General features: G+C 40.6%; 1 protein-coding gene across 2 annotated transcripts in view; it reads right to left on the minus strand.

Moving 5' to 3' along the window:
• Window positions 1–2244: 2244 nt before the first annotated feature.
• SLC44A3 (solute carrier family 44 member 3) overlaps window positions 2245–12091 on the minus strand; it is a 41452-nt gene continuing 31605 nt past the window's right edge. Inside the window, exons 13-16 of one of the 2 annotated variants that reach the window (XM_075038952.1) lie at window positions 6244–6381; window positions 5528–5764; window positions 3624–3722; window positions 2245–2498 (exon numbers count right to left, since the gene is read on the minus strand). In XM_075038952.1, the coding sequence (XP_074895053.1) occupies window positions 2493–2498; window positions 3624–3722; window positions 5528–5764; window positions 6244–6381 (480 nt within the window). In that variant the 3' untranslated portion in view covers window positions 2245–2492. The remainder of the gene's footprint in view (window positions 2499–3623; window positions 3723–5527; window positions 5765–6243; window positions 6382–12091) is intronic. The other variant, XM_075038953.1, reaches the window with a different exon arrangement.

Consider the following 12091-nt stretch of genomic DNA (forward strand, 5'->3'; position numbering starts at 1 on the left):
GTCTCTTTTTGAAAGCCTGAATCATGCCCTCCTGCTCTTTCTGAATCCAAAACTTATGCTTTAAACAGCTTGCACACATTTATTATGTATGTACTTCAACAGAGGAAACAAAACAACACACAAGCTGTTCTCAGTATGCCTGTTTTCTTTCAGCAGAGGTATCCAGTGGAATCATAAATGAATTAAGCAAGAGTTTGAAGTAGACACTAAGCAAGACCAAATGCAAACTGCCTTGCTCAAAACAATAAGCTGTAATACTTAACCATTTCCTAGCGTACAGACACCAGTAGTCCCCATCTCCTATTTTTAAGGAATATAGTTATAAAAGTACCTTTCATTCCTCTGAATTCAATCTTCCATAGCTGCAGGAAAGAAAAGTCCATACAGTATTGGGCTCCTTTACAGGGCAGATGTTGAAATACCAGAAGTGGCTTGGACAAGCATCAGTACCTAAACTAGTACTAACTATGTATTCACATGAGCCGTTCCTACATCCAACCCCACCATCTACTTCTAGGCTGCTTTATAGTTGCCTGACTACACTATCCTGCAAGGGAAGATGGCAATGAGAAACGAGCACTAAATAGCATCAACTTCTGTAAGGGGTGCTTCATCCCTCTAATTCAGGTGAGGACTCCTGCCACACAGGAATGCTACAGTTGGAGGTTGTTGACACCATTGCTAGTGGGATGTATATAAGATTGGGAGGTGCTGTGTTGCACCTGAAAGCTATAAAGCTATGCTTTATGTACAAAATTTAATTAAAAGGTATACAGAAGCAATCTTACTGGGAACTATGGCAGGGGAAAAGTATTGCCCCTCTGTAAGTACCATATCTGCACACTTTCTCAAGGTTAGAGAGCTATTGCTCATTCAGCATGATTTCCAGTTCCCACAGCATCCACAAGCCGACCACCAGAAGTACCCAAGTGTACAGTTTTAAATAATGAGAGGTAGTGAGTCACAGCCAGTAGATGATCAGCTTCACCTACCAGGCAGAAAGTAATTAATCTGTTTCTTGCCCCTTTTCATCATTTATCCCATACTCCTCAACTTCTTGAAGTGGCTCATACTAAAGTAGACAAAAGTTATTTAAATAAAGAATAAAAAGCAAGTATTTCTTAGCATTCCCTAGCATATAACTAGTCTCCTTTCAACAGCAGGGGAGCAGATACAATATTTAGCTGAAACAGATTTGTCATTAAGGCCATCAGTGAGCTTTTCTGTATGTAACTTCCAAGCTGTGACTGATCAAAGGTTTATCAATCTATTCATTATGGCAGGTTTGAGTCACTTACCTGCAGTAATGTCTCACTTCGTATACTGATGTGTACTTTACTGAAATCCCTGATTGGAGTCGTCTTCCTACCTCAAACCTCTCCTCAAACAAAGTATTAAAGGAGCTTTTGAACAAAAAGAATAAAATCATGTGCCACTGAGTAAAATCTAAAATTACCCCACACTCAGAATGAGGTGGAGCCCACAGAAGTGTATTATAACCAGGGTACAGGTACAAAGTTTAAAGAAACCTCAAAATTACTCACAAGAAAATGCTGACAGACTGTTAGCAAGTTATTTTTTTTTAAAGCATCTACACTTTTATGTCCCTCTTCCAACTAGAGCCCTGACAGTCTCTTCGCTACATTCCTCCATGATATTTTATATTTCACATCCATGCTACAGCTAACATTTCGATATTTATAACACCCTTTTATCTCATTTCTGCCCAGCCACTGCTCATCTGCTACTTCTTTGTCAAGCTTGAAATCCAGATACAAATTTTTCTGCTTCTTTTGCCTTTTCAATTTCAAAGGGAAGGTAGTTGTTTATTTTTATTTACAAAAAAAGGACTATTCCTCATCTGCCCTTTAGAGAGGAGCCAGTGGATAGTTTATGATACTAACTTGTAAAAACCATTCCCAAAAGATAATTAAAAGACACCTAACTCATAACCATTAGTTATCTCAGCTACAGAGAACTTCTATCAATGGTAATTTCCATCAATGAGCTTAGTACTGTTCCTTAATCAGTTGCACTGGCTGTTCAGGTACACAGAACAAATCAAGAAACAGTCATCTTGGAGTGCCTCCTCTACAAATGTTTCAATGTTCACTGATCCAGGGATGACTGGCCCAGTGTTCCCAGAGAGGCATGAAAAAAACCCATGTTAGCTGACACACCAAAAAGCTAAAAAGGATGGCCCAATGACCTTGTAGACTTAGTATTTTTAGTCTGACAACATAGTAATTTACAAGAAGTTTGTTTATTAACAACTTTCAGACCATCATAACTAGTATATTAAAATCAGATGTGCTGACACACAAAATACATTATTCATACAAACAGATTGTGTCATTTTACCAGTGCAGAAAGTACAACAAAGATTTATAGAACTAATACTTTGTCCTGGGGTATTGGTAACCTTTACTTTTTTTCTATGACTGTTTTTGCTGTTGCTGGTCTGCCTTCACACTTCCTGGTGCACTTCACATTCAAGTCTACAAAGAAAGAAAAAAGGAGTCAAATAATGTGTAGCACTAGTCCTGTTACTGCATTTAAATGTTGTAAGAGTAAACTGGGAAAATAATTAAGGTTCTTTTGTGTCTCAAATCCACAATCCTCTAGCAGGGAATAACACACACACCCACCCCACCTGGTTTGTGTGCTTGGCAAAAAAAATTACTGAAGAATGCAGTAACAGACGCAAACAATGAAAAAATCAAGTACAACTATCCCTCACTGTCGCAATAAGCTGAAGCAGCGCTCTGCCTATAGCAGAATGCCCACAAGATTGCATGAGAGTTTGCTAGAGCCTAGTACCTCTTGAAAGCACATCAAGAAAAATCACCAACATCTGTTACACTTGTGTAAGAAGTAGCAAGGAGGGCACAAGACACTGGTAGTTGTATCTAGCAAGCTAGGTGCCAGAGTAACTGTTGCTGCAGAATCTTTCTCTGGCTTGGCCCCTGCCCCAATGCTGGGGGAAAATCAGCCCAGATTCTGAACTTGCTGGGGCAGCTTCTCAGGCTGGGCAATTTGCAATATTTTTTCAGATATCAGTTAGTGAGCATTTACTTTCAGGACTTTCCCAAGCCTGGGTGTGGGGGAACACTCCCTTATGGCATCTCAGCTTTTTTACCCTAGCATAAAACAGAGTAAATAAATATATAAACTGATAGGAAAGAAAGAAAGAAAAAGGGTGAGGGCAGAGAGGGAAGGCTTCTAAGCTCTGATCTTACAGCTCTGGAACTAAAGCAGTTCCGGCATGAAATCAAGCAGCCTACCGCTCTTCTGACTTTCCTACAGCAGACACATGAAGGACTCTCTGAATGGGATTTATCTCCCACCCCCTTGCCATAGTCCGATCTTTCTCTTCCTCTGCTGGGCACACTGGGGAATGGGATGAAGGATGAGAACAAATATTTGATCCACCTCATTTTGAACCAGCAGAGGGTTTCCTGACGAGGGAAAGCAATAGAAGGAAAAACAGAATACTGGGTACAGCATGTTGGTTGCTACGAGACATCAGGAGATACGTGACAGCCTACCATCCATTCTTCCTGGGACATAAAGGCAAACACATTAGCTAGCAGATAAATGCATATCCCACACTCCTGTCTCACCATAGGTTGGAGCTCTGTCCCATCTTCATTGTCCTGGAAAGGTGTCACACTTCCGTATTTTTGCCCTTCTGTTAACTTGTTACTCTGACTCACCAATGTCTACAAGCAAAAACCACAGTGAGATTATTTGGGAATGCAAACCATTATGTAAATAAAAACACCTGGTAAAGGAAGATAATTAGGTCAAGGCTAAGAAACTGTAGCTGGTTCCTAGCTGGATGACACTGAGTGATACCAGGAGGAACTCTGCAGAGGCAGCAAAGGTGATGAATGCAACAGAGAAGGATGAATCAAGAATCTCTGTTACATCTCCAACTACAGGAATGAGGACTCTGGCTGTCTGAAACCCCTCACCCAGCTCTCTGCCCACTGCTGCATATTATCCTGAGGGCCACAGAGCCTACCTTCCACCCTCAGATGTTTGTAACCTGACTGTAACACAGATGTCCCAAGTCAAATGCCTTCATGTATTGGGAAACTCCAAGTTCTTGGCTATGTGAGTAAACTTACTCTTGATCATGCAATGAGGAGGAGTTTGGATGTGCTGCCCCCAGTTTTTCCAAACAAGGTTACACAGCCTGCCCTGCTTGGAAGGCTCCTCACCCCTCTCTTCACCCAAGGCCCGAGGGCATGGCTAATTACAAGGATTAAAACCAGAGTTAAAGAGAAACTACCACAAAGTTTGGAAGTGGAGAAAGGAAAGCCTCTGTTTGTTTCATGAGGAAGAACTGGCTTAAGTATTTTAACATTTGGCAAAACAGAGGGAGAAGAACAGAGGTCAAGGCTTCAGAGTTTTCCATTCAGTAACCTATTCGGAACATATGCTTAAGTACTGTTCTGAGTCAAAGCCAAAGAATATCTATCTGCTTTCTTCTGTACAAAGAGTTAATCCTATCTTTAGGCTGCCTTTGTGCTGTTTTTTCTTTTCAACAAAACTCTATGAACTTTGCAGGGAACCTAACAGCAGCATTAAAAAAAACAAAACAAAACAAAAAAACCCCACCAGTTCTTCTGACACTGTCCTGAAGAAATTCATCCAGAACATTCGTATCATATGAGCTATTCTGGCTGCTGAGTTTGTTTTTCATGAATCACTAAGATTTTCTTTGTTGCATGGTTTATGAAGGAAAAGACAGAACTGGCAAAAGTAGCATGAAAGGAAAAAACATCTGCATCTTCAGATATTCTCTTAATATGAAAGGGATGGCATATATACATTCAAATGCTTCAGCTAAAGCTCTCCATCACTATTAGCTATGTAATGATTCTCCATGGAAATGCTTGTAATACAATACAGTAATTATGAGGGTAAAGACACAGAACAATCAGTCCAGAGGCAGAAGAATTCAATCAAGTGACAGAAGACAGTATTTTGGCAAAAGAATCTGTATAGGTATGAAGCAGAATGTCACGAGTTTGCATGAAGTTTGTTCAGAACTACAGCATCCATAGGATGTAGACGGATACCTGACCTGCTTGCTGGCAACAAAAAGCTCCTTGTTTACTTTTGTTCTTCACTGTACAGTAAGGCACAACACAACGTCTAATCTTAGGGCACCCCATGGATTGGTCTCTGCAGCTAGCTCATCTATTTATTTATATTTTTTAATTACCAACAATATATTGAACATATATCTAACAAGGCCTAAAAAGTCAGCCATGACTTACATGGTATGATCTAAAAGGAGGCAGCAGATCATAGCTAGCACACAGGGTCAGAGAGAGCCATTTACTTCAGTTTATAAATTCACACATGATTTGTATCCCTGAGTCTATCCTGTTCTAAGGTGTTGGGAAGGAAATAGCATGGGTTGTGGGTTCAAATTACTACGTCTTGGGGAAAGAAAAAGTCCCCAAAAGCTTAGAATGCCTCAAGTATCTTTGCTGTTAGCACTGGGGTTTACCAGCAGTTCCTGATCCACAAAGTACGGCTTCTCTGCAGATCCATCATTTGTCTCCATATCAATAGCAAAGCAAAGGAACACGGCATCCGCTGTCACTTCAAACACAGACAGAAAGCTGTGGGACATCACATAGGCAAAAAATCCAACCAGCAACAGAGGAACTACCCAAGCTTGCAACTCCCGATGGTAGTTAAATGCCATCAATCCTCCAAAAACAGTAAAACATACAACAAACACCTGTAAAGGGCAGTGAGAGAGAAATTCAGCCTCATTAATCATGTAGAAATGTTTCTTAAAAAAAATAAAACCCCCAAAACCCTAAGGCAAAAACATTACAGCCCATATTTTAACAGCACATCTCATCTGGGAGGTAGCTATGCAGTTCCTAGCATCATGTAGTTGTCACACTTTGTGTTCAATTCAACATGTAAATTCTGTAGGGCAGAGGCAACCTTTTACTATGTATTTACCAAAGACTTATTGCAATGGGAACTGTGAGAGTGGTGCCAAGGACACTACTGTAATACAACTAAATAACTCTGTAAAGACTATGAAAAGGATTAAATTCCTCAGACATTATCTTCACTCCCAAACTCATTTTACAGCATTAACAACACTGAGTTTAACAAAGATTAACCTTATTTACTTTAGGTGTAAGAAAAGAGAATCAAATCTGATTTTTCACTTCATTCTTACAGAACATTTCTTACTCTTACCTTTCCTAGAAATAGGATAAAATCTCCAAAACAGCTAATGGATGCAAGTTTAGCAGAATTCTTTGCCAAAATAAAGACAGCATCCTTTGCTGACGTACAAAAATTTGTCCCATTTACGGCTGTAGTTGTGTATGCATGCTGAAATTACAGAAGATAATAATGCAGTGAGAGAGCAGAGACTCATATCTAGATTTTACTTCAGCGAGATGCAAAGCCTTAAACTCTATTTGGAAATACAAACTTTATGACTATAAAGAGTTATTTTGCATAATATGGCAATTTTATTTTAAGGGACTGTAATAACTATGTTTCTAAAGTTAAATAGCTTTTCTACATGATTTCCACCATTAGTAAATGCTAGAATAGGGACTAAATAAATTTCTGAACCCACCTTTATCCAATTTGTCTTAAAATACCAAAGTTCTCTACCCTAATTCTTGTTAATGAATACGGCACAATTACCACAAAACACTGACTTACCTGGAGTCACGCTATCCAAACTTACTTGCTTATTTTCTACAAGTCTATCTCCAAGACTACTGGCAAACTATGCAAGTGGAACAAGCAAGCTATGTAGTTATCAAGCCATTTAAAAGTTGATGATTAAAAAAGCTTTTATACATGGCCCTTTCAAACTATTCATATGCAACTACCATTCAAGCTTATGGCTATAGCCATAAAATAAACCTCTTCATGAAAGATGGGATCAATTGTGAAAATGACTGGGAAAGAACAGCTAAAGGATCCTGGACTAGACCAGCATTTCAAGAGACAGTAGGGGTGGCAGTCACAGATTTTTGATTTATTGAGAATTTTAGAAGATTTCTCTCTGTGGAAACTTGCCAAGACAGGTGGGGAGGACAGAATATCTACCTCTATGGACTGGATTATTTTACCACTTGCTGTGCATAACTTGACATATATGTCTCATTTATGGAACTCCTCAACAAGGTTTTGAAACTGTCCCGAAAATACCAGCTAAGAAAAACAGCACTCAGGATACCTGAAATGTATGCTGAACTTTACCAGCAAGTCTTATGAGTAGTTTCCCTTTACTCAAAATATTAGAAGGTGGATTATGCCACAAAACATTAGTTACATCTGGTATCGTCAGTAAGAACACAGTGTGCAAGAGATTACTATTCTGAAGGAATTTATACACCACAACATGTACTCGGTGCTCAGATACTTTCTGCTTCACCTGGAAGTGAAAAAAACCAAACCTGGTTTGCTGAAAGTGAATTATACTGGCCTACTGCAAAACACTTTCTTTTCAAAAATTTCAGATAGCTGAAGGCAGAGAAAATTTATTTCTACAGAGTCCAGTTCTACCCCACAGCAATTTCTGTAACATAGTGTAGCAAAGCTGTATTGACATTATCTTAAAATATTACAGAGAAAGAAAGAAAGTAAATGCAGTCAAAGATCCTTTGTCTCTTAATTGTGGATATTATTTATTTTGTATATGACAAAGGAATTTTTTTTCTCTGATAGTAAGCAAAAAAAGAGTAGAAGTAAACAGTGACATCCTGTAAATATTGTACTTACATAGTAGCAAATACATACATAGATGGAAAAAGTATAAAGACAGACCATGGATTTATTGCCTACTCTAAGAAAAATCAAAGACTCCACGGAACTCCACAGAAACACGTAGAGCGTCTGCATAAAAATCTGTTTAAACAAGCAAGTTCGCTTCATTCCTAAATAGGAAAAAACACTTTCTGTGCTAGCTTTCATTTATACCGACGCTGATCCATTCCCCGGGGAGTGCCGTAACAGGACGGCAGCGAGGTGTACCCTTTGGCTCCGTGAGGCATTGACTACAGTACCTTCGCCTTCTCAGTTGCCTACACCTCTGAAAGAGAAGCATCCTTGTCCCACCTGCCTGCCTCAACCCGACCGGTTTGTAAGCGGCCTGCTGCCATCCCGTGTGAGGAAACCCGACAGCCCCCAAGCTCGCCTGCAGTACCACTGGCCCAGGACATGGCAGCCGGAGAGCTGGCAGCTCGGTAAGGCCAGCGCCAACCTTGCTGGGCTACCATCTCCCCAGCACACCGGCATAGCATAGATGGCCTCAAGTCAAGCTCCCTCTCCGTCTTCTGTCTGTAGCTGTCGCTGCATGTTTCAAACATGGATAGACCTATCCTTATAACATGCTGTGAGTTAAATCTGTTTCATCGTTCCCATTAACAGACAGGAAATTGAGATACAAAGTGGAAAAGGGTTTTCCAAGTTTGTTTCTGTCCCTTAAGAACTAAACTCACAGAGCAGATCCTGATCTGGTGAGGTCAGTATAAGTTTTGCCAATAAATTAAACAGAGATTCTGTATTCATTATAAATAGCAAAAAATGTTCCATTTTAAAAATTAAAAAGAATGTTGAAAATGCACGTGCACTTGTACAAACATTGTTTCCAAACTTAAAATAAATAACCATTTGTTTGCACTCTTGAATTAGCCACTTTGGTATCTGAGGAATGTGCAACGAAAAGGATTTCTGATATTTATTAACTAGAACAGTTATCTTGGAAAGGCTGAAACTAATGCTGGAGACTGAAGACTACCTGCACAGGGATTTGTCATCTTACAAACCAGTTGATAAAAAATGGCATTTATAACGATTACAACCTCAACAAATCATGTAAGTATCGACTAGTCACAACATCCAAGCAAGAAAGGCAGCCAGGTAATAATCCAACTTTATAGAAGGAATAAAAGACACAGAAATGAATGAACTGCCGAAGGCTACAAAACTAGTCATTGACATAGGTGAAGCAAGAATACTACTAGTACAAGCTGAAGACTTAGCCAAGTGATCTCTACCTTTGGCAAAAAACACACTTCTAAGGAACAAAAAAAAAGTTTGGAGGGTTTTTTGTTCAGCCTAAACTGGGGCTCCACACACTTTCCTCACAGTTCCCAGGTTCCCCATACAGACGCCATACCCTGATCCCATCCAGCCACACAGAAATCTACATGTTCTCACTAACAAAATACATGCCTAACACTTAAGCAAATGTATGTTACCATGAAACCGAGTTGCACAGAAATGAGCTCAAATGATTTCTCAGCCTTACCCACCAAAGAGCATCTAACACACTCAAGCTGTTACCAATATTTGCAAATCATTTTGGATTTTGGACTACAAAGCTTAGATATCCCATTAATTTTCCAGTTGCAGGGTATGTGCAACAGCCCAATCCCTTTCAAAGAAAAGATAGTTGCGAAGGCTAAGATGGTAAACCGTGGTCAGTTAAGAACCTGCTATCATTTAGAAACAAGTTATTTAAATGTGGCTTTCTACAGAATGCATTCTCTTTTCCCATGCACAAAAGCTTTAGTGGACTTGAAGGGCAGCAGGAATGATCCAAAAGGTATGGAATGTCTCCTCTCTGGGGAACAACAGAGTACACCAGGCTCTTCTGTCTGGAAAAGAGATGACTGAAGGAGGATGTGGTAAGAGGGCTACAAAATCATGAGAAATGCAGAGAGGGTAGGTAGGGTTAGATGGCTCAGTGTTTCTTCCAGAACAAAGACTGGGCAGGGGGAGGACCATACGAAGTAGTAGGAGCCAAATTTGAATTTTCTTCTCACTGTAAGTCTGTAAGCTGTGAACTGCTGGACAAAGGATGCTTTAGCTGCTAAAAGTTTGCATGAGCTCAAGGGAGACTGGGAAAGTTCAGGGAAAAGGAATCCACTGAGAGTTATTAAACACACAGAAAATGTACTCGGCTCAAGAAGTCCCCCAGCTGAAGAGAGATTCAGAAACAGCATGGGGACAGGGAAATATACACTTGTGCTACCTTCGTGTTCACTCACAGCCACAGTTGGAGATGGGATACTGAGCTAGACAGAGACTCAGTCTGGTCCAATATAGCTATTAAATTTTTATCTTTGCTTAATGAATTGATGCTTTACAATAGTAGTCTCTGCTATGGTGACAAGCAAGTAATAATGGAATCAATAGCATACCATTGATCAGAAAGCATGAGAGATAGTGGGTCAGGAACAGTCTTTATCCTTGCACCAGCAAGTTGGTACAATATCACCACCTTTGTGAAGAACACAAGCCTCCTCTGGCTTGGAGCCTGGGAACTAGACACTAGTTTCTCAGCGTCATGATGAATAAATAAGGAATGTGAATGTTTACATATTTCCAAATACCACATCATGCAAAAAAACCTATTTAAAGAATACATCCTTCTGTGCCTCACAACACAGAATGTCAAGGGTCTTGGAAGAATTGACCTGCTAGCTTCATGAGAAAGGCGCTGTGGCTCAGATCCAGGCCGTAAGTTCCCCAATTGTTGAGAATAATTGCTACTTTGTGTAACAGCTGAATTCAGTCCTCCATTCTAGGACTTGCTTTAATAAAATGAGCTTGAGGAAGAGAGGATTGCCATAGCAACAGAATCTTCTTAAAAAAGAAGCAGGAGACATGCTGGTTTCGCATCCCACTTCAGCTTTTTCTGCTCTGCTGGTATTTTCAGCCTGATCTGATCTTGTTGCTGCCAACTCTCTTGGGGGCTGCCCTGGTTAGCCACACCCAGTGCAACACTGTGCAGCTCAGGCTGGACTTTAAAGGGTCTTAGCTTGCAAGTGTCACAGCTGTCAGTGGAATCCCCTCAGAAAACAAAATCCAGTGGTAGCAAGAGGCAATGACATTTCTGTGGCTGCTGTACAGCAGTTAGTGACTTGGTGAGAAAGCTGTATCGTGCGTCTCAGATGGTGGTGGGAAATTAGAGCAACACGGGCCTGTGAGGCCCCACTGAAGAGATGAGGACACGTAAGACTGGAAGGGACTTTCAGCCACTCCGGTCCCTGGCTAGTTCAGATTAGCACATTATACAATTTCTTCTCTTATGTGGAAAGCTCCCTCTTTAAACTACTTTTCCCTCTCCCAGCCCGTACATTTGGAGCTATTCCAGACAGTTGTCCCTCTGGTCCTCAGGAACCCTCTTCCAACTTCCTGACAACATTTGCTCATGAACAGTTTACATCCACTCATTCTTCTGCTGATCTTGTCTTGGCTCTTATCCCTCCCTGCTGTTTCTCTTCTTGATATACTCATAGACAGCTAACAGGCTTGCTCTTACCCTTTATTTGTCTAAAGTAGACACACCACGATATCCCAGTGTCCTGCCCCCACCCCACCCCAAGAGATAAGCCTGATCACCTAACCAGCAACTTGTACAACAGCATTTATGTCCCTCTTCCTGGTGCAAGTATTTCATCTCATACCTTCCAGGACCAAATCTGCCCTTTCTGCAGCCTTGTTAACTAAAGGCTATTGTCCTGTGGCTGACAAACACATGGAGAATATTCTTCTCCCCCACTTCTAACCCATAAGCACACAGCTAATACAGAAATGGTTATTTTTGATTTTTAGGCTAATTACCATCTGTAAGAAACCCTCCAATAGCCTCCCAAATTTTCCCAAGCAGTCCAAGAAACACAGCTTTCCTTTATTTCCATTCCACCTTCTATTTGCAGTCTGGACTTACTGGAGAAAATCTTGTCCCTCAACTGTCCTTGCTTCCTACTTTGTGTGTCATCTACTCCCTCCATGGCTGTCATCCAGTGGGTAGGACCAACACAACTTTCTCCTTGGAGGGTAGTTGGGTGTCCTTCCCTACAGCATCACACTGATACACCTGGGCTCCATTTCAACCACAGGGGTTGGACCACAAGGATCCTGCTTTAAGTAACCATTGCATCACGATTACATCATTACTGGAGTTGCTTACAGTGGCTTCTGCAGTTAGTGCGACAATGCTCTCATTTAGGATTTCTGAAATAAAATCAAACTGAACATTTCCAGAGAGTTGTTCATAAATTGCTGTGCT

This window comes from Buteo buteo, chromosome 10, assembly GCF_964188355.1.
Source record: "Buteo buteo chromosome 10, bButBut1.hap1.1, whole genome shotgun sequence".
NCBI classification, from domain to species: Eukaryota; Metazoa; Chordata; class Aves; order Accipitriformes; family Accipitridae; genus Buteo; species Buteo buteo.